Consider the following 22,968-nt stretch of genomic DNA (forward strand, 5'->3'; position numbering starts at 1 on the left):
ATAGATAGATAGATAGATAGATAGATAGATAGATAGATAGATAGATAGATAGATAGATAGATAGATAGATAGATAGATAGATAGATAGATAGATAGATAGATAGAATGTGTGTGTAAGTCTGTGTGCGTACGAATGTGATATTGCGAAAAGAGAGCACCATTTTAAAATGAATCCTTGTAAGGAAAGAGAAAGATCAGTCATCTCCTGTCCTTCTCTTAATGTGTGTGAGGGGGGGACAAAAAGCTGGGGAAGATTAGAGTGCATGGATGGCTTGGTGCCGCCCATCTAGTGGAGAGGAGCAGGATGGCAGCAATGGTGTGGATTGTGTGTGTGTGTGTGGCTTATCTCCAGTACTGAAACTGCACAAGTGTTATGTTTGGTGTTCATCTGCGGGATGGTGAGCTTCAGTTCCTGAACAACCACCTACACTCGTTCCATGTAGCGACATTAGTGCATGGCTTGAGTGTCACCCTCGGAATGCCTGTTGAGAAGCTCCAGGCAGCCGCGCCTCCTCCCCTGACACTGATGGGATTGAGGACAGGACGGATGGTCCTGGTGTGGCGATGAACAGGCAAGGTGTGCTGAAGCTATGCAGTCCTCCCACCCCCACGCCCCACCCGCACCCTCCCAGCTCAGCCCAGCTTAGCCCAGCCCCTCCCCGCTCACACGGTCCCGTTCTCGTGCCGCGGCTTGTGGACAACGGTGCGGCTCGACGGGCCGCTGAGCGAGGGTGCCAGCGTGCACAGAAAGCCGGCTAGCAGGGTGAGGCCCAAGCCTCCCCACGCACAGAACATGGACCAGCCGTAGCCGTGGCTGATGTCCTCCGGGAGGCCATACAGGTAGCGCGGGTAGCGGGACAGCTCGAAGTTGATTCCCGCCACGCATGTGCACAGGGAGATGATACAGCACGTTCCTGTCAAAAAGGGAGAGGGTGAATGCTCAGGGCAGAAAGATGTAGAAGAAGTCCGACGATTTATGCGTCCTGATATCAGTACAATGCCTCAACCTCAAAAGCAACATCACAAGCAAATGCTGGTCTGACTAGACCACATCTAGACCACTAGATGGCGCTACAATCATAGCATTATGATTTAAATGGCACTACAGCAAAGTCTAAAGGCACAAGTTTCCTCACTCGTAGTAACACATAGATAATCTGACAGTGAAATAGAGAAAAATGAACATTTAGCATCACCCATCCAATCCAAACATTAAAAACTTATATTTAGCATTCGCCCTTGCCGTCTCCCTCCCTGCATCTCTCCCTCCCACATACACACGTGTGCTCACCTCCCATGAGGAAGAGAAGTCCCGCTACATACTGCATGAGATCATGCTGCTGGCAGCAGCCCAGCACTCCCACGATCCACCCAAACAGGATGATGGAGACAGCCATGCCCACAAAGCCTGCTGTCATCCTGCGCAGATCTGCAGAAAACCAGCGCCGTCCACTGTGACTGCCGCCACACCACCACCAGCCAAAGCCTCACCCATACAACTCAGGTTGTGTTTTAGTCTATATGCCTACCACTGACAGGTGGTCACTAAATATAGTGAACAGGACACCTATTGTAAATATCGGTAGGCTCTGCTTTTGGGGGGGTAGTCATCGTAGCAATGTTTACACTCCGTGGTTATAATTACATTCAGCGTGATCGAAGCACTGTTGCTTGGGCTGAAGTCGGGAACGTGTTAATAGGGGGAGATAGTGGGCGGGGCATAGGAGACAGTAGGGTGGGCTGTGTAAGACTCACGCAGCGCATGCCATTCATCCTGCCGAATGGTCTTGGTGATGTTCACCGGGAGGTTTTTGGGCAGGACGGACGAGCTGTAGTGGTACCTCACCGGTGTGCATCGCTGGATCAGACCTGCAGGGGGTGGTGTAACAGAGCCAAGGTGAAACAAAAGTGGGACATGGAATAATGACATATAGTCTGTGGAGAGAGCGCTTCCATCAGGTTCAGTTCTCTATATTAAGGTAAAAAAGTTAGAGTTTGTCAAAAACAAACAAACAAACAAACAAACAAACAAACCCTTAACGATGACTTTGTGGCTCAAAATGACCTTGTTAAAACTTGAAATGGCCATTATGAAAAAGCATGATCATCATGTACATTATGGAAAGGACTTTGTGTCAAGCAGGATACACAATACCCAAATCAGACAAAATGGCAAAGTTAAACAAAATACGGAGGAGCATCTGCTCGGCTCTGTAGACATTGTGAATCATCCTAAATGTCACAGATGACATAAATCAGGATGTTTGCCTTGCATGTGGGAGTCTGTGCAGGGGGGAGAGAAAGAAGAGAACAGAGCGTCAAAGAGACAGCATCTCAGCCAAGCCAGCTGTGATATAGTGGATTAGACTGCCATTCTCACTGATCAGCGTCTAATTACGCTAAAGCAAGCAGGTGAGTGAGAAAATCGCTCCAATTAGTCACCATCATGCATTACAGGAAGCAATTCTAAGCCACAAGTCAGCTCCGCATGACAGGGAAATCAATCAGCAGTCCATATCCCATGAGGACTATGTAGTTATTTTACAGACAGTACTGCTAATTGTTCTGACACAACTGAGTGTTCTGGACAGTCGCAACACTGCGATGATTTTTACTGTATTCCAACACGAATCACAAAAACAGCAGATTAGTGAGGAGGAAGCTTTAATGTAATAAAAAAAACAGATCATTTCGGAAATTTTATTCTATAATCATTGAACCCCATTTTTAAAAAACTTTACTACTGACTAAACAAAGTGAAGAACATAAGCGTGCATGACGCAGAGCGGTAAGCGATCAGTATTTTAAGAACATTCTAAAGACTGAGACTAGATCAGTTCTAAAGCCGCAGATTCTTTCCCACATCAGGGCTGAACTGCTTCGGTTTGCCGTGGCGGCTCACGAGTCCTGCACAGAGAAATGCCACCTCAGCAGACAAACGCCAGGTGCAGCACATATGCAGATCGTGCCGGAGCAAAATCAGGCTGCTAGCCTTCATTTTGTCTTGCATCAATATTAGGTCAGGGTCAAAGCTTGCTACACAAAGCAGGATGTGAATGAGCACTCTACAATCAATTATTAAAGCAATATATCTAGAAACATTTTTCATTTACGAGATACTAAGAGTCAAACACGACTCGAACAGAGCATGTGTTCTGTGTATTGCTTTGCAGCACTATAACAATGCCCTGGTTTATTGGGGGATTGTACTGGGAAAAATGTGCAACTATGTTAAACCTCTACCAACTCGTATTCACATACATACTGATTTGCATATACCATTCGGTTTTAAGCACAAATCTTTGGAAATGTCCATTTCTCTTTGGTTATTTTTGGAAATCCCCATTTTTGGAAAGATCTACATCATCATTCTTAGCTCACCTACTTGTCCACACAAGGGGTAAATTACAGTGATAAAATAACTTCTGCCTGGTTCTGAGCTGCTGTAACCTCAGAAGCCTCATCTCATTCCCAAAGTACTTATCTGCACTGCCCAAAAAACTTTTTTTGTGTTTACTATAGACTTAAAAGACCAGCAAATGTCAGTAGGCCTATGAAATCGGCTGAAAGCCTTTATAGGCCTAATAACAGATAACACGGATACGATTTAATCCGTTCAGAACAAGCCGCTAGTCTCGCCCCCGGGACCAACAACGCGAAAGAAAAAGCTCTCCCATGTCTAGCACTGTAGCTCAAGTGAGACAAATGTGCGCCTTGCGATAAATCGGCGAGAGGTGTAATCCTGACATTCGTCTCTTTCAAGCTGGATTGGTAGTGCGCTTCGTCACAGCTTCAGCATTTAGGGCAATCTATACAGCCACCCACAGACACTGGGGCAATCCACGGAACAAATGATTCATGTCCATAGCGTCACGTGAACAGCACGCGCCTGGCAGCCTGGGCAGAATGGAGCTGCTACCGACATCTAAACACCATAGACTGAAGCTTTGTATAAAGCATAGCATGTATGCTTGTGAGCAGGCGAAATGCAAATAAAGGTTTTAATTATCGAGTGAGGACTGTTACTTGCCTTTTGAGACTCAGATGTATTGTATTTCTGACATATGGAAGCGAAGAAACAGTCGATATTTTCGTGATGCCTTTGTTGTCTGGAAAAGGGTTCTCAGTAACCGTATCCTACTAACTTCCTTGAACAATTCTATTCTACACGCAGCTTGTGTGTTTTGCTGATAAGATAGACGCATGAGGTTATCTTGCATAAGGCTTCATTGTACCGTGTTTCTTCAAGATCTTGAAGACGGTGCGCTGTGATTTTTCTGTGTGGCCTCTTCCCTGTGTGTTTATAAATAATTCATTCTGCTCCTTTTTCTCTTCCCTGCAGAGACGTGTGAGCCATCAACCCATTATAACTTATTATCTCATGGCTGCATTCCTTACATATGCAAATACTCTCAACACAATCGAAAGACGTGCAATCGCACATGAGCTCATGCCGCACTGCCTGCTGGAGCAGGAATCAGCACCATGGGCAGCGACACAGTTACGGTTACTTACACACTGACTGAAGTGCCATTTGACTTTTGCCAGTGCGTCCAGGAAAAAGAGTCAAACGAATTAAACATGGACTTATGCTAGGCTAGAATTAAACATCCTAAACTAAGGCTACCGATTTCCTCGAGCATGATGTTGACCAGGACTTGTAGGTGGCAGAACCAGAACTGTAGGCCATTTTTGAAATAAGAAATTAGGGTCTGCTGTTAGAAGCGCTGTCTGAATGTAGGACATGTTCAATAAATGTGTTTAATATTTTATCCTCCTTATTTACACGAGGACTTACAAACGAACTGAATATATTAAGTAAACTACTATAGTTAGCTGTATGTGCACCGACACAAACACTCACCTTTGTATATAAGATCGTCTGTCTCCAGGTCAAAGCCGTCGCGATGGCACTTTCTCCATAATCCGGAGATGGTGGAATTGTACTGCCGGCTACAGTGAGACTCCATGGTGGATGCTGCGGCGACGAGGTGCCGCCTTTCACGAGGTAGTGGTTTCGCAACTGGCCCCGGTTTTGCTTCAATGCCATTTGGAGGCATCTGGAGGGGCAGGTTGTGATTTGAGATGTAAATGTAGCCAGGGTCGTTCCGGTTGTTGGCGTAGTTCTTGCAGCGCTCCCGGTGCCGCCGGGCATCCGTCTCGTACCAGTAGTCTGTGCAGATAGCCATGGCCAGCAAACACAGCGAGCAGAACGCCAAGAAAAGCCCCGCGCTGGTTAAAATCTTGATGGCGGCCATCTTCTCCGTTCGATGGATAGCCCAGACAGGCGCACGGCCGCTCCGTGGTGAGAGGTAGCTAAACAAATCTGACACTCAGCACCTCTCGTACTTCTCCGAAGCGGACATGACGGACACGGAGTGTCGCCCGATGCTGAGGGTATTCTGTTGCTGTGGCGATGCGTTTTGCTCTCACCGACCGTTCTGGGTGTTTTTTTTTTTTTTTTTTTTGGAGAGGAGGAGAAGGAGAGGAGAAGATCGACACGACCAGTCCCGAGAAACAGTTGGAGGGTGTAATGCTTTCTCTCTCCTCTTGGGCTTCAGTGGGCAAAGAAGCAACTAATCAAATGCCTCAAGAAAAAGAGAAGTGAAGTAGGGTATTGCGACTGACCCATTTGAATAGCCTGTGTTATCACGCAGGGTGCTACAGATAAAACAGCTTCGCGGTAACACTCCCCTTCACTTGCATTTAGTGCAAAGCTCAAATCTAGTTTGTATAGTAGACTATTTAATAGTAAGAACTTGCGTTTTCTCGCAGTTGTTCATTGGAACTTCACAGGATACATGTGTAATCAAATGCGTCACTTTCATGAGTTTTCCCTTCTCTGAGGAAAGGAATAGAGTAGAATTAAGTGAAAAGTCAAAATAAAAATACGGTCATGCCAGGATTAATTTCCTCTAAATCTTCTTGCCATTAGCAGAGAGACTAGCACTGGCATTACCAACATAACGGAAAAACTCAAGATGTGCAGCAGCTCAAGGGAAACTCAATTTGAAACCCGCTGAAGGCGCCGCTGCGGCCCGCCTACGCACAGGATGATTTCTGCTTTGAAATATTCCCAAAAGCAGTAAGTATAACAGCAGCCATCAAATGTATGTGGTGCCAACGCTTGAACTGTAGAATAATGAAAGATTAATTTCCACTGCAATACCCTATTTAGGAGTCCACTTCACCACGCGGAAAGGAACCAGGGACTTTAATATACCAAGTACTAGATGTCTGGAAATATGAACAGCAATTAAATACTGCAGCTTTACTGCGGCATGCCTTCTTCTCGTGCCATTACACTGTTTTGTCGTCTCCTTGCTTCCCCAGCCCGTGCACCCAGTCCAGGCAAAATTCGGTCCCTCTAATTATCTCAAATACCACGCCTCACTTTCCAATAGCACCACAACCTAAATTCAAGCAATCCGCATTTCAAGTTCTTATTTTGAGGTAACTGCACAGCTTTTACACTTACATAAACCCAGAATAATCAATTCAATAACAAGGGTAGTTATTGAATTAAAATTAAATTAAAAACACAATGCCCAAAGAGTCAAACAGCAGGGTAAATGCAACCTTCATGGAAGAAATTTAGCTTATTTATAAGTCACTTAAGAAACACCTACCTTACACCTAGATCTACCGATTGTAAGTGCCACCTAATTATACATGCATTTTAAAACATGTACAATTACAGACTGTAGTCCATCGGTTGCCATGCTCAGATTTACCAACCCCCCCCCCCCCCCCCCCCCCCCCTTACTGGTCAGTTTCTGGTGACCAGTTTCTACTGGTCAGGACCACTGTTGACCAGACGTCATTATGGTGGCTGACAGAGCAGTAGTGGAATGGTAGCAGGCATTGCGTTGGTACAAGAGTCTGAAGGGTCACTGGGGCTTTTACAGTGTCAGTATCACTGTTGGAACTATTGATAAAGAGTTGTAGGATGGCAACAAACTGTGTATAGTAATTAATAGAGTTATATGCAATAGCTATAAGTAATTGTTTCCAGTAAAGTGGGTGATTTGTATAACTTACTGTATGCCTTCCCCAATGCCTTTCTCCTGGTATACTGCACTACACAAATTTGTTAACCAGCGCGTACATGCACGCGCACACACACACACACACACACACACACACACACACACACACACCCATACCCATTTTACATCTAAACTCACCCCTTGGTGAGTTGAATCAGAGTGCAAGTGCAGTGAAATGACTAAAGTCTGCAGTGCAGACGGAATGGATTCATGGATAGGGTTCATTCAAAGCTGTCATCCATCACAAGAATAAATACAGCTTGAAAGCTAGGTTTTGGAAGGAGAAAAGCAGAGCGAAAAGTCCACAGCAGGTCTTTAACCAAATCCATTTTCAATATGAAAGGGAGTACACTCCAGAGTTCTACAAATTCTGCATCCAGCATGAGCAATGTGAGATATGATCTAGAAAGAAACTGATCGCTTTAGGCACTAGTGAGAGCGGTTAACTCTGCTGCTGGGAGTGAATGCCTGCAATTAGGCATGCTTTGTAAGAGTGCAGCCTGCCTATGAAAGTTGTAGGCAGTTTCCCATACGCAGCAAGCCTCTCTGGGGCAGCTGACAAAGGAAGGCTTCCCACAGGGGAGTCGTTATGGCAACCATCCCTTGCCAAACAGACTGTCAAAGTTGGACAGGGTGCGAACACACAATCGATGCCACCCTCCCGCTTTCCATACGACAGTTCAGGCCCAGACTGCGAGAAACAGAGGATGGCATGAACACAGCGCTGAACGGCACTCCTGCAGTTTGGTGTTCTGGGCACATGCATGCCAGGTACACAAACCATATGTCATTCTGACAGCACAAGGGGAAAAAAAATAAATAAATAAAATTATATATATGAATGAGAGAAAGAGAAAGAGAGCAAGCAACTTTTGTATGAAGCTTATTACTTTTTAGTCATATTGTTCTATGCATTCAGTAAAATATGAGACTACAGTATTTGAGTAAAACATCTATGGGAAAGAAATACATGAGAAAGAGAATGAAGACCCAGGTAGTTATTTTGAAAAATGTATATTATTATCAAGTCAATATATACTACCAAGTAAAAATAAAATATTTTTTCCCCCTCATTTCAACAATGCTGGGAGTGTTCTATACATTTAAAAGCTAGACATTTTCTTTTTTTTTTTTACACAGGACCTTTCCTATATAATAAATAGCTCTTATCTGGAATATGTACATTTATGCAAGCATGCTTTTGACCCCATTCCTAACATTTTCAGAACACACATTTGAGTAACATTGCATTGTAGTGTGCCAGCTAGTCCAATTTTATTCATTTGGTTTGATTGTACAATATGGTGCCACATTTAATTGAAAGGCCATATGTTTTGTAACTTTAAAGTGGAACAGGTGATCAGTTCCACGGTAGAATCTTCACTGTGACTTGACACTTCTGCACCATGACCGTGAGAAACTGAAAGGCCCCAACAGACAGAATAAGCTGGTGATGTGTAATAAGGCTGAAACAATGTCATTTGGCAATATTAACTGCATAGTTGCATCAGATCTACATCTATCCATAGAGTAAGACTGAACCGAAGTGGATGTAGTGGACATCAGAGCATAAATCAATGACAAATATATGACATAGCCTTAATGAAATCTAACACTGTGCAAAAAGTAAAGCAGCATGATTTTATAAATATGTGTAGTGGAATAATACTTGTAGGAAAAAAACAAAAAACAAAACACAAAACATTAACATACTTATGGTTGCTGGATAGGCTGATGAATCTAAGTTTATGGATACAGCACACGTGATTAAACTGGTCTGTGTATGCATGCGCTGCTTAAACAGTGGATATTTGAGGTTGTTTATGAAAATCAAGTGCACTTTAGTCAGATTTGATGAGAAAGCAGACAGTCAGGACAGTACTCTCTCTGTGCTCCAAGTACCTCTGTAATCAGCATACCCAGGCTGGATGCATTATTGTGCAACAGATGTTTAAAGAAGCTTAAAGCTTTTAATTCCAAATCCTCACAAGTTCTGTGGGCTTACCAATGTTATCTGCACAGAGTGCTGGTGGACAGGTTCTGTACAAAAAAAAACCAACCAAACAAAAAAAACCACCAGTTTGGTTCATTTATGTGCACGACGATGCAACAGCCATTAGTAGGTTCACCTTATGACTTCTCAAATTTGCCATTATTTTTCTAACAAAGAGTACTGAACATTAAGCATGGTGGTAAACTATCAAAAATGATCATTAATAAATGCTTGATAGAATGATTACACACAATGACAGGTTAAATCAAGTCTTTGGCACAACATACACCATTTGAACTAGTGTATTGCCACCGACATTTCATCTTGATAGTACCCATTTTCAAGTCCAAAATAAAGGATCTCTTCTCCCCCCCCCACACACAAAAAAAATGTTCAGTTCATCTGTTTGAGGTCAGTCTTAAATTCAGTCTGCTTTAAAGCATAAATAGTGGAGTGCATTGTCCATCAGTCCTCCATCCTGAATGGAGCGCTCTTGCTTTCGTTCAGTCCTACTCTGCTATGGCAGAAAGGAGGGCCATGACTCCGACACCACAGAAGACCAAGAGAATCTGAAGCAATAAGTGCCTGAGAGGATCAGAGATGATGTTAAACACAAAGCTTTGTTAGGTAATAAAATTCAGATGTTAGATGATGGTATTGTATGTGAGACAGCCTTCTCTGTAGCCCTAAAGATGTTTTAGCTTTTAATTTAAACCCGCCTGACCAGGCTCGATACCTGGGGTTGGTCTCCTCCAGAAGGTCAGGCACCACGTTGACCAGGGCGATGTAGAGAAAGCCTCCTGAGCTAAAGGGGAGGATCCATGCTGTCGCGTTCTCTTCAGGATGGAAAAAGAAACAAGAAGCGAGTTTGCAGCAGGGTCATGCTGGCAAGAACATCAAAACCATTAAGCGCAGGGACACTGCTCCCCCAGGTGTTGGTGTGCCAAATTTTTGCTCCCTGACAAAATCAGACTCCCCTCGCATGCATGCACCATTTTCTTCATCAACAAAGACCATAAATTAAAAAATGCACAACAGCAAACTTATTGTGAAGAAACAAGACTGTCAGTGTGAAAACTGTTATGGTAAATATAGGCCTACCATAGACTGCAATGAATCCATTTGCCTTCAGGGGTGAGAAGTAGAGTGTTTTAGACAACCTAAACCCAACTGTTGACTGTTGCGAGCCACAAAAGTTACATCACTGTTATGATAAAAATAATCTTGGCAGTATATGTATGCATGCATGCATACATGCAAGTATGCGCTTGGCTTAGTAAAAAACCCCCCCAAAAACCAAAACAACCCATCTTCACAATATTAAATGACATGCATTTATCATTCACACATGATGCCATCATGATGGTGGTGTGTTTACAACCTGTATATTAACAGTTACCTAAACCAGAATATCACGAGGGACTGAGACCACTGTGATATGTGTGCACACGGGGGAGGGCAGATTTGATTAGGGAGTATGAATTCAGCACAACACCTGATAAACACTCAAATACAAATTTGCAGGAGTCATGTCCTTTCTTTGACCTGGCTTTGAGCTTTGCAAATCTTAGCATTGTAATTCTTATGTCATGACAAGAGTTCCAATTTCTTTGCTTCAAAATATACAATTTCAAATGTATACATCATTGTATTATCGCCAGCATAATTACAAGTACTCCAAATCTGTTTAGTGGGTGTGGTCACTCACCTGCCCCTTGCTGTGATTGGGCGGAGAGAGCGAAACATGCACCCAGTACACCCCCCAGCGCTGTGGAGAGCTGCATGCGGGCCGCACTCCAGCGGTCAAAGCCCGCACGCAGGAGAATGGCAAAATCTCCCACCTTTACACAGACACACACTTCATACTGGTCTTACTGATGTCACTGAACTGAACTTGCCCAACTTACACTGACTTACAAGGACATTTACAATGTCTATAAAAGGACAACAAAGCTAGAAAACTGAATTTGTATATGAGATTAAATCAAAGTTTTGTGAAGAATGTGTTATTTAACAACATTCTAACCAGGATTGTCACCATTTGAGTCCATCACTCAATCCGAGAGAGAGAGAGAGAGAGAGAGAGAGAGAGAGAGAGACAGACACACACACTCACCTCATGGGGAATCTCATGCAGTAGGATTGCAAAGGTGGTTAAAAACCCAACCTGCCAACGCAATAGAGAAGGTTGTCCCATCAGCTCTCTCAGACATACCCAACCTTTACATTTCATCACACATGAATCTAGGCATTCTTTATTAAATATCTGACCATGTGTCAGTACATAAGGGTGAGCAGCAGATGAAACGGAACACTTGTTTGAAACATCCCTCAAGGCATGCTTTATTTCACAAAAAGACCGGAGACAGAGGCCTAAAATTCCATTTCTATGAGCCCTTTAGCAATACGAGAGCAGTGCACAAACACAAGAGTGCATGTATGGGAGTGAGAGGAAATCAACTGGATGCCACGCGCTCAGGGCACTGCTGCAGCCATGCTGGGAGCCGTATGGTTCTCCACCTGGACCATTCCCACTTCAGGGAGGCAAAATACAGCCGTCCTATAAATACTACACAGTACAAGACAGCACCCGTTTACAGTAATCTCCTCTATTCTAATCCCCTACAAAACACAAAGAGAAGGCCCCTAACAGCAAAACGTTCAGCGTTCATAATGTTCCGTTTGTATGGTTTTATATGCACTCTGCATCCGTTACTAGCATCAAAGCCCTGAAATATAGTCAGTTGTGTGGCACACACTTACTTAATAATGCCCCAAACAAATGAAAATACAAAATGCTTTGATTTCTACAAATTTGTGCATTCACAGGGAGATGCTTTAAAAAATATACTCAATATAGTCAGCCTGTAACATTAAAATACAAAAGGCATTTGGTTAATGAGTTTCAGCAGGAAACTCAAGGAGACAGGTCTTACATTTGTTTGGGCTCAACACCGAGATCCCCTTGTTATGGATGACCATACCACAGAAATTTACAATAAATCCATTTTCATAAAATTTGTTCAAGTAATTTTAATGTGTTCTTGTAATGGCTAAAAATAAACTACTCTGTAATGGCGTTTTCTTTACACAAATAAAAGCACAGATGCTATAGGCATTCAGATTCCAGCTGTGTGACAGGCCAGAGCTCCAGAATACTGACTGCATTCCCAGTGGGGAGAAAAGGGGGCAGGGACATACCAGCCAATCAGACTTCTGTATGGTCACATGACAGGATGTACCACTGAGCATTCTCCTGCCAGCCTGTTGAGGCTCATCACGTGTTGTGTGGCAGGCAGGTAAAAACGATGTAATGATGGCTTCATGTAATCTAAAAGTGGGGGATGGATTTTGCCCTCCCAGACAAGTTCTCTTACATTTCTTTCACTGATGGTATGAGATGTGATAAGGTAAATCTAGACCTTTTCCACATTACTCTTTCAACTAAGCCAAATCCATTCCTAGTTAAATCAGGCAGACTGCAAGGCATTTGCTACCTATGCTTCTAAACTAGAGCACCGGGCCAAGTGGTGCTACCTTGCAGACAATTACATGCACTGTCGGAGGTGTAGTGATGCGGTAGAAAAGGCCACATGTGAAGCAGCCAGTGAATGAATCAAGTTATTTTTATATAGCGCCTTTCAAGGAACCCAAAGTCGATTTACAATTAACACACAGCTTTTACGTCCAGCCACACACTGGTAAGAAGAGGTAGCCAATCGCGCACTTTTTACTTTCAGCCCCCTGGGGGACTGAATGAGGTGCAGGCAGGGGAGAGAAGACAATACCCAGGACAGAGCACCATCCACCACTGGGCATGCAGACACATTCATTCATTCATTCATTCATTCAATGAAATCATTTTCTCACACTCACTCTCACACACACACACACACACGACAACAACTTTATTAGACATACTGTCATACACAATCATTCACTCATACACACACAGACAACTTATTTAGGCTAGCCAAATTGACCCAGCCTCCAAGATTTGGGACTGTGAGAGGAAACTGGAGGGAGGAATCCCACCCCCAGCCCCAGCACCACCCCCACCCCCAACCATAACCAACTGTGATCTAGAGCAACACTGGCCACAGATGGCATGTGGCACAGCTGGACCACAAATCAGGATCCCTCCCGTCAATCTTTGTACTGCTAATTGAGGAACAAGAGAGGTTTTTAATTAGAGTGGACCTAATGCATTCAAGCAGTGCACAGTAAGTACTAATTAGTCCAAATGAGTGCTAGCAGGTCTCTAATCTCTGAGCTCTCCTACCTTCCGGCTGACTAGGAAACTCCCTGCCACTGCAAGGCCGTGGGTGAAGTTATCAATGCAGTTGGCGAGAAGGTTCAGATAGCCACTCGTCTGGGGAGAAGACACATACAGTCACATACATCCAACAGTGAAACAGTACAATTTTATAAAATAAGTAATAATTGTTACCCAATGAGCAAAAATGTTATACCATTTCCTCAAAATGAATGAATAGTTAAGACTTTTCTGGGGTCATTTTAGTTGGTGTGAACATAGGAAATTATTGCATTTTTGCTCCACAGAATTCAAGTGTTGCTCTCTCCACACAAAATCTGGGTGAAAATTGTATGTCCCGTCCAAACATTTTGCCTGATTGCATACTTGGCAGGTCATCCCTATTAGTCACCGTTAGCCACATGGTCCCACTCACCTTGATCTTCTCCGTCCCAGGGAGAGAGCTGAGGTCAGCCTTTGGCTTGGACTCAGAGTTGTTGTTGGAGCAGATTCCATTTATTTGTGAAGATCTAAAACAGTCACGACTGAGATCCATCGTGGAAGACTGCATGAAAGGTTAAGAGGAAAAATGTATATGAAACCTCTACAGAAACAAGTTTTCAGATTATAGTCCAATCGAATGTTTTCATGAGTTCAAGAAGCAGAAAAATCTAAGTATCGACTAATCAGATGAGTGGAAGCTGCACAAATCAGTCCTACATGGAAGAATCCGCAAGAAAACACTACTGATGGAGACAAATAAGAAGAGACTAAGGAACACAGTGGGAGGACAGTGGACCAGTGGAAGTTTATGCTTTGGTCTGATGAGTTCAAATTCGAGAATTCTGGTTCCAACCGCCGAGTCTTTAGCTGATGCAGAGAAGGTAAATGAATGATGTCTGGATGTGTGGTGCCCATTGTGAAGAATTGTGGAGGAGGTGCGATTGTGTGCTTTGCTGGAAAAACTGTTGGTGATTTATATGGAATTGAAGGCACACATGGCTACCACAGCATTTCGCAGTGACGCGCCATTCCATCTTGTCTGCGCTTTGCTGGGCAAATGACCCAACAGGAGAATGACCCAACACACACCTCCAGGCTATGTAGGAGCTGCTTGACAAAACGGCGCGTGATGGAGTGCCGTGTCAGACAACCCGCCCTCCATGGTTACCTGACCCAAACTCCACAGAGAACATTTGGGAGAGTGAAGGAAAAGCAGCACACTAGGGCCCAGCATACATGGGAACTCCTTTAAGACCGGCAGAAATGCATCCCTGCTGGCTAGCGCATGAAGTTGGTTGAGACAATGCCAAGTGTGCCGAGCTGTTATCAAGCAAAAGGGTGGCTTCTTTAAGGAATCTAAAATGTAAAATAGTTTTGAATGGCATTCATTTTTCCTGTTCACTAAATAGTTCCATTTGTATTACTCCTTCCTAGGTCAGATGACTATTATTCTAAAATGTGTAAAAAAGGAAAAATACAGACTGGTGGGTGTGTGTATATATACATATATAAAAATAACAAGCGAGAAGCTCTTCTGACAATTCTATGGAAATTCCATGACACACATTTAAAAAAAAAAAGAGGAAAAAAAAAAAAGACGAGAACACATCTGCTTCCCTCTTGCATTAAACATCAAAGAAGAGTCCTGGAATCTGGGGCAGAATAAAAAACACGAGATGCTACCACCATGTCATGCAATGCAACAATTCCATGATTCATTTAACTTCCAGCCGATCACTGAGGGCAAATTGTGTCTTGAAAACAAAAACAGACTTTACTAGGTCAGTTAAGCCTGAACTGATAACGGTCTACATTTTCAGTGACCATTTTATGCTTCTATATAATGTGTGACAAACTTAATAGCCGGCCTTTCCATAGTGATTCAGGAAAGCTACTGCTGACTGCTCAAGGTCATGAATTGACAACTGGAGTGATCCATTTTCCTCACCCACCCCCCCAATCCTCCATTCTTTGAAGAAAGAGCAAGACAGCTATGACTTCAAAGGGCCCTGAACGCTGATAAATGGTCTGGAGTCCAGGGATGATCAACGTTTGCTGGAGGACGCTGACGAAATCTCTCCGAGACCTCTCAGTAGCCACGGAATTCTGTGGTTCTACAGAGGACTGGAATTAGACACTTCTGCTCTCTCCACCGCGGTTGCTGGCTGGCACCACTGACTCCAGTGGCCTTTCTGTCTGCTGGTGCACTGGGCTGCAGCTGCTTCCTGTTAGATATTATTTTTAAACCACCTTCACATTCAGGCCAGGATGCCAATCTACCTCCTAGGTCTCATCCAGGAGCAGAACGCCATGCGGGTTTGGGTTCTCTTAAAACAACAACAAAAATAGCGGAGGGGGGGGGGGCGGGGAGGAAGAAGAGAGACCATCTAACAGACAAATGATCAAAGACAACACATTCATTAGGATTCCCCTGTGAGAGAAGAGGCTAGACAAGAAAGAATTATATCCGATGCAGGCAGCACAGGCTTACATTTGAACTATTCGACATCCAACCCAGATCTAACACTAGAGGCACAGGGAGAAGGTATGCGGCAGAGAGCAAGCACGAGCAAATCAGAGCGAATGAACACGGGAGCGCTAGGAAGGGGGCGGCAGCTTTGATCCTGGATGTCTGGTGAGGGAAGATAGACCGGATCAGCCATGCAAATCCCAGCTCCGCTCAAACCACGTGGCTGCGTTGGACACTGGTGAAAGCGCATTTGGGTGGGCTGATGGGACAGCAAGACAGCCGCAAGCCGAAACGGCTCCAAGGCTTTGGGCCGACACGATCCTTAGAGCCCTGCAGGAGATGTAAATCAAAGCAAGCACCGGGCCAGGTCTGATGCAACACCCTGAAAGCAACCGGCTATAAAAGCACCTCTTGGAAGCCTTTAAATGGCAGGGAGGCTTTTTCTGGGTTTGGAGATTGCTACACTCTTTCTACTACACATGCCCCGCACATGGGTAGGGGAGCACATGGTGCAAGCATACGGAATGCCACAATAACGCCCGCTGTGTTAATTAGAACATCAAACCTGCTTGCGGTTTCGCCACGGTCAACAGGAGAGGGGACATTTTTGTTAGTGCAAAAACAAATGCTTAGGGCTACAGCCTTCTGATTGCTTTCTTCTTAAGACAGTTACACAGTAATATTATTAAAGTTTAAGCAGAAAATAACCATTAAAAACTCCACTGCTGTGGAGTATTGAAATATTATTCTTGAAGATGAGCCTTTATGAACCTTGTGGGCACAACATTTCTGCAAAAACTGTTCAGGAGGGAAAGTGAGGTAGTGATGATTGCTCTGTACAGGCATGACACCACCATGAGGTCAGATAACGCAATGCATCACTGAGAATATGCCAACAACATTTGCATTGTAGTCTATGTGGTATGCACTGGTAAACCATAGCATGACATTGCCAGTTTAAGCTTGTATTAAAAAACTAACATAACTAAAACAATAACAAGGTAAGGCATTGTAAACACTACCAAAATAGTACATTGCAAGAAATCACAGAAAATATGTAAAAAAAAAAAAAAAAGACAAATATTTTTTCTTAGGCAGTGCTGGTACATGGTTGTACGCTAATGCAACAAACAAAAAACAAAACAAATCTCCTGCGTCATCTTGATACTCTACCCCAGAATTATTCCAATCAGTCTTTGAAGTCTGGAACCTACAAATTTGCCACCTTCCCTCTATAAGAGCAGGCTGTGCTGACAGACTGGGCAAAGAGTTCTACAAACTGTTCAATTAACTATAGACAATTTCAAACTCCAGTGTTAGATTTAAATTTAAGACGATTCAGTGATGAAAGGCAGACTCACGTTGTTTACCCGGGTCATGGCAACAGCCTCGGCAGGGACCTCCTCATCTGGAAACATCTTCTCCAGCAAGAGGAAGGCCAGGAGGCCTGTGACCACCCACAGACCCTGTGTGCGGTAGTGTTTTGGACCTTCATCTAAGCGTGGAGAGATAAAGCACAAACATCAGACACATGCGCAGCTGAGAATTAGCGAATTTACCACCCGGCGTTTACCACCCGGCTGACCAACAACCACTGCCACAGAGCCAAACAGTCTAGAAAAGACAGGAGGACAAAAAGTCTTTACTTTTTCGTAACTGGAGATAAACGTATATATTATAATGCCATCTCTGAAACAGAACACCTGGAAAGCTCGGCGTGAAAACAGGTCGGCAGTGTCGTGTACCGTGTTCCCACTGCTTTTAATAACAAACCCTTTACAAATAAGGTACAACAAAAGAGCAGCAGAGGGTAGAAGAGGCCCAGGGGAACAAAGGATAAAAGCAGGTGGATGAACGGTCCTGTTTCAAAGGGCGGCCGGGGGTGGAAATGGAAAACCAGATCGAAGCAAAGAGATACACAAAAGGAAGAAGACCTAAACTAAAGAGACATGGGTGGAAGTAATAAATAGTTAAAGAGGAGGACAAAGTGTGAGAGAAAGCAGGAGTGCATTTCTCACCACTGTTGCACATATGAGACCAGGCTTCAGGGAGAAGGTGGAGGAAGACATCTCCAAGGAGACCACCAATCGCAAAGCTCAGTAGTTTCTTCAACTTTTGACATCCGGCTGAAGAAAGAAATGAGTCACAGTTAAAAGTCAGGCCTTTGGCCGTCAGCACTAGACTTCGGCTTAACGGCCGAACGCTCCACTACCGTGCAGCACTGTGGGAATCTAGAGCTGGTTAAAGCAGTCATAACAACCAACGGCAGCAGCTATAATATTGAGCCGGGGGCAGATCCACACAGACAGGGAGCATCGGTACAAACAGGCCTTTCAGCACTTCAAACTAAAACACTCTGGGACTTTACAAAGGCATGCGAATATTCTTGTTTTACGGTTTCATATTTAGAGTTTGATTTTAGTTGCTTAACTTCAAAGATATCATGTGTCTGAAGAATCTGGCATCATTCGATTTTTTAAAAATATTTCTGGAACAACTGGGTCCCCTAAGCACTTTTCTGCTTCTTCACAGGATGCGTTGGGGTACTGCGGGGGGGGGGGGGTGGAGGATGCAGGAGAGAGCTGCCACATGGCAGAAGCATTAAATCAGACAACTTGGTCAAGGTCATGTGCTCATATTCAGAGCTCTCTCCAGGTCACCAGTAAGTTCCAGCTAGCTCTACCACATTCAATTTCCTACTGCAGGAGGAGTAATGGAACCATTTAAAAAGTACGTGGCATAGAATGTTGAGTTATTTCTGTACCTCCTCACATGAAATACGACTTGTGCTACTACCCAAAACCATTCCTACTTGAAAGCACTAGTCGCTCAGTCAGGCTCCATAAAACAGACCCAAGAAAGCAATGAGGCAGCCACTGCTAGATCATTTGCTCAATAAATTCTTCCATGTCCTTACTCATTTGTACCACAATGCAAAGATCTGTGTAAGCTGACAGGTGTGGAAACAGTGGCTCAAAAAAAAAATGGCTTCAGATGTGTGTCTATGCACTGATGAGCACTTTATTATTAATACTCTACATCTGTAAAAAGCTGCCACACATTTAAGATTTAATTGCAAATTCGAATACACTACTCTTGTCACTATTGCTGTACTTTAAAATCAGCTGGCAGACTGTACCAAGGACCTTTACTGGCATGAGTGACCTAAGGGTAGTTGTCGGCTAAATGTATACTTTAAAAGTGCTTGTTAGGGGTGCATCAATGCATCGTGACACGATTCATTGGGCTGCAGAAATATGACAATGTGCATCGTGGTAATGGATGATGTCGTGTTCCTTTTATTATGCATGTTCAAACAATGCATAATAAAATAATACAATTTTAATAATAAAATAATTAAATAATAATAAACAATAATAAACATTTCAAAATGCAGTTGCATTGTTTGAACACCAGCATTCAGGCATATCTTGCTTTTTTTTAAAGGCCATTAATAAAAGAGAACAAGACAAGTTAGCGTCAGTCAATTAATTTCTGAATATATAAAATTGTAGAGAAGTTATACAATAAATTGCGAGTTGATTATGTAAGCTACCACACTTGATACTGGACATCATATCAAAACAGATTTAAGATGGAAACAACACAAGTTTCATTATAATTCATTAACAAACATTCATATATAAGGTTAATTAGTAAGCATGAGTTAAAGATGCTCTTAACTGACCAAACTTTAGTTTACTTGCGCAAGTCTCTAGTAGTTCAGTAGCTCGAGAAAAAAAAAACCAACAACAAAAACCCCCCCCAACAACTCGCATCTACTCTTTCATATGCTATAGGACACAGGGAAAGGGCTCTGGTTTCTATTGTCTGACTTCGAATTCATTACCTACCCAGCTCAGTAATCCCATTGGTGAAAACTAAGAAGCAAGGGCCAATATCAGTGCTTCACAATAGATGCCACAGAGCAACCAGGGCAACACAATATCTCATTTAGTAACTGTTTTGGCAATACAATACTGGCCATTGCAATACTGGTTGTGCTGAAGGCCAAAACATGCCAATAACACAAGACTATTTATTGTGTGCTGTGAAGCATCCTGACCAATTACCAACATTTCAGACAAGCGTCCTGTGGGCCTTATAATAAATCAAGACGTGAATCAATCACACGCTCCAACGATAAATTTCAGTCAAAATAATGCAGGCCTACTGTCAATGTTATCATAACAGACGGACCTGCATTCTTTTACATCTACGTATTACACAGTTTGAAAAGAGAAAAAAAAAAAACAAACAAAAAAAAAAAACACCTGAGAATGTCATTTTACTCCTGTTTTTCACTACTAGTGCTATCCAATAACTTCAGTGAATATTATAATAATAGCCTACTGAGAATTGTAACCGGACGAGATCTTCATTTTGTGAATGATATTCAGTTTCATAACTTGAAAAAAGACATCCTCTAGTCCTACAGTCAAGAATTAATCTTGAAGGGCACCTCCACTGCATCATTTTTGTATCTTATAAATGACAACACAACGCCTCCGATGTAACTGATGTGCATCAGAGCAAATGAAACATCTCTGCTATGAAGACCAATCGGTTAGTGTGAACTACTGATGCAAAGATGAAGTCACATCTTACCCTCGGTTTTCAGAGCTGCACCAGCCTCGATGGGGATCACCAGAAGGGGGAATATCCCACTGAGGCCTACAGCAATGGAGCCTACAAGGGAGCAAAGCCAAACATCTACACCCTCTCCGGACAACAGCGTAGTCAGGCTGTGGAAGCCGAAGACCTCCTCGGCACACCAGGTCCCCGGGCCAGTTGCTGCAGCCGTAGCGTGAGCCAACACCGTCTGGGCCATCTTCTTTCCGCTGGAGGAGGCAGTGGAGCTGACAGCCAGCAGGGCTGCGACAAGCAGGAGTGCACCCAATGCCCAAACGGGCCTCCCGGGTCCGGTCCTCATAAGGCCAGACCTCTGTGGAGTGCTCGTGAGCCACATGCAAGGTACTGCAAGGGAGGAAGGAGTCTTCACACAAAGTTTCAGGTAGCAGAAGGAAAAAAAAAAAAAAAAAAAAAAAAAAAAAGGCAAGTTAGATTGACTTTAAAATGTAGGAAGCTCAAAACAAGTTTCTTGCTAATGAGAGGCCAAAGAGGCTAAAGAAAAACTCAGTTCATTCCAGAGCCATAAAATCCAAATGAGTGTCTAATTAAGGTAACGTGGACTTCAGGGCACATAACGTACATAGACAAAGTGTGTCCAACAAATAACATGCCAACGTACAGCAAATGACTGTCTAGAATTTCTCCCCTTCCTCATAAAACAGGTCTTCCTTATGTTGGGTAAAACCTACATAAGCTTTTTTCTCAACATTCAAGCTGATGGCCCTTAAGTATTTTGATGGCAGTCAATGCTAGGCCAAAGGCACATACCAAACTTCCTGTGATCTGGTCTACACAAAGAAAAGATGGGAGTGAAAACGGCCAGTTCCGTTGTCTAATAGCTGTCAAGAGGTTCAGAAAGTCTTTTGCGTGGAGGGCATTCCAAATGAAGGGACTTAACCAGCCGCAGCTACCCTGTCACACATGTGATCTGTATGTAGGGAGTACAAGTACTGCTTATAGGGACCCTGTGAAATGGAATGCAGTGAAAATGCCAAATAACTAAATACTTAATTTAAGTTTCGCAGGCTATGGAGGAGAGCTTGCCGTTTGTACAAGCTCCATACAGGTGGTCCACACGAACTTTCATCCTGACAGAAAACTTTAAAAACCTACCATTCCGTCAGCCCCCGTAAATGTGGCTTATCTATTAACTTCAACTGCATCGATATCCTCTGATGCTGTCGCGTCGTACGCAACGCCAAACAATTCAGTACATTAAATATAAGGTTTACTAGGTAATTCAGCTACCGAGCTTTCTAAATGATAAATGCATTATTCCAATGGCGCTGCTGAACGCAGGCACTGTTGCCGAATTATACTGACCAGCAAAAGGCGGCGGTGCCATGCTGCACTAAACTAGCTAGACCTCCAAGCTAAATTTCCAGACAACAACGTGGCGACTTAAATCAATACCGATGTCTCATAGCTATTTTGAACTCTGACCAGGCCCCTCGCAAGACTGCTTAAACAATCTAACTACAGACGGAAGCAAAAAAAAAACAAAAAACAAAACAGAAAAAACTACTCCACTAACCTAGTGACTTCGAGAGGCTTCAAATAGTTCGCATGCGATTTCATCCACAACGTTGCGTAAGAAAAATAAGGTTAACAAGAAGACCGGATACAACCTGGATGTCTGTGCGCCGAAGATCTGCTAGCTAGGCCAGCTAGCTTGTTTACCAGCTGCCAACACACCGTTGCTCAACAAAACTCTCGTTTAAGAACTAAACAACGTTAGGTCGCAAAGCAAACTACTCCTCAGCCAACATGCGCAAAGTTTTAAAGCCTTGGCAACTAGCTGCTGCTCCCCAACAGTTCCACAGATAAGCAGCCGCAGGGGTTTTCTCTCGCCCTGTCGAGGTCCTTGAAACGTTTGCTCCGGATTGTCCCTGCCATCCAGCTGTCCTGTGAGCGGCAGGGGCTGCTGAGGTGGACCCAGCCTGCAGGCGCAAACGCCCGGAAGGTTCTGTGTGTTGGAAGCGGAAAGACTTTTCCAGCGGCAGCCACGTCTCATCGGCCAGAAAGCGCTAAACGGAGTCGCCGGAGGAGGCGCAGCGCTCCGACACGCACTCAAGATAGCATTGGAGAGCGCCCCCCCTAGCGGAGAATCTGTGCAGTTACACGCCATGTGATCATTCGCTATTAAGAGTGGGGAGATTTGCCACGCATAATTGTGGGATTATTGTTTTATACGTTTATAAATCTGTGTATTAAAGGAACTGTAAAGCTGTAAATCTTTAAAATCTAAACTTTCAAATGCATCATCTCATAGCCTACAATACGCTTTCAGACCATATAAGGAGTTCGAAAATGCTTTTGTAGACCTATGATGTGTAGCACACAACAAACCCTACGCATATCAGTTGGTGTGCTATTTCGCTAGACCACAAGATGGCTCACTCGCCTGAGAAACGTGTTGAAATGGATGGCGAGATTAACGTCACATGGGCGCTATGTATTCAAAAATTAGCAGTTTGCATGTTTTAGGTTATGAGTCGAGTTGAGTTCCAAGTAACGTTGACAGACGTGCTAGTGATATCTTAAACGACTCATGTAAGCGTATAGA

The 22,968-nt window shown here is 43.6% G+C and overlaps 2 protein-coding genes across 7 annotated transcripts; both read right to left on the reverse strand.

Moving 5' to 3' along the window:
* Positions 1-663: 663 nt before the first annotated feature.
* si:ch211-150g13.3 (transmembrane protein 178B) lies at positions 664-6,714 on the reverse strand. 2 transcript variants are annotated; one of them, XM_035520726.1, is made up of 5 exons: positions 6,630-6,700; positions 4,865-5,588; positions 1,756-1,869; positions 1,292-1,429; positions 664-914 (listed from the first exon to the last, which is right to left on the reverse strand). In XM_035520726.1, the coding sequence occupies exons 2-5, from the start codon at positions 5,256-5,258 to the stop codon at positions 664-666; spliced, it is 897 nt and encodes a 298-aa protein (XP_035376619.1). In that variant the 5' UTR covers positions 5,259-5,588; positions 6,630-6,700. The 2 variants fall into 2 exon arrangements, with proteins under 2 accessions (XP_035376619.1, XP_035376618.1); XM_035520725.1 differs by having other exon boundaries at positions 4,865-6,714.
* Positions 6,715-8,047: 1,333 nt separating this feature from the next.
* Positions 8,048-22,446, reverse strand: slc39a13 (solute carrier family 39 member 13). 5 transcript variants are annotated; one of them, XM_027017676.2, is made up of 10 exons: positions 22,031-22,446; positions 20,379-20,747; positions 17,789-17,896; positions 17,132-17,265; positions 13,734-13,862; positions 13,325-13,414; positions 11,159-11,209; positions 10,751-10,883; positions 9,779-9,878; positions 8,048-9,627 (listed from the first exon to the last, which is right to left on the reverse strand). In XM_027017676.2, the coding sequence occupies exons 2-10, from the start codon at positions 20,737-20,739 to the stop codon at positions 9,552-9,554; spliced, it is 1,182 nt and encodes a 393-aa protein (XP_026873477.2). In that variant the 5' UTR covers positions 20,740-20,747; positions 22,031-22,446; the 3' UTR covers positions 8,048-9,551. The 5 variants fall into 5 exon arrangements, with proteins under 5 accessions (XP_026873477.2, XP_026873476.2, XP_035376703.1 ...); XM_027017675.2 differs by having other exon boundaries at positions 20,379-20,766; XM_035520810.1 differs by having other exon boundaries at positions 21,937-22,446.
* Between the last annotated feature and the right edge of the window lie 522 nt (positions 22,447-22,968).

Source organism: Electrophorus electricus, chromosome 21, assembly GCF_013358815.1.
Source record: "Electrophorus electricus isolate fEleEle1 chromosome 21, fEleEle1.pri, whole genome shotgun sequence".
NCBI lineage: Eukaryota > Metazoa > Chordata > Actinopteri > Gymnotiformes > Gymnotidae > Electrophorus > Electrophorus electricus.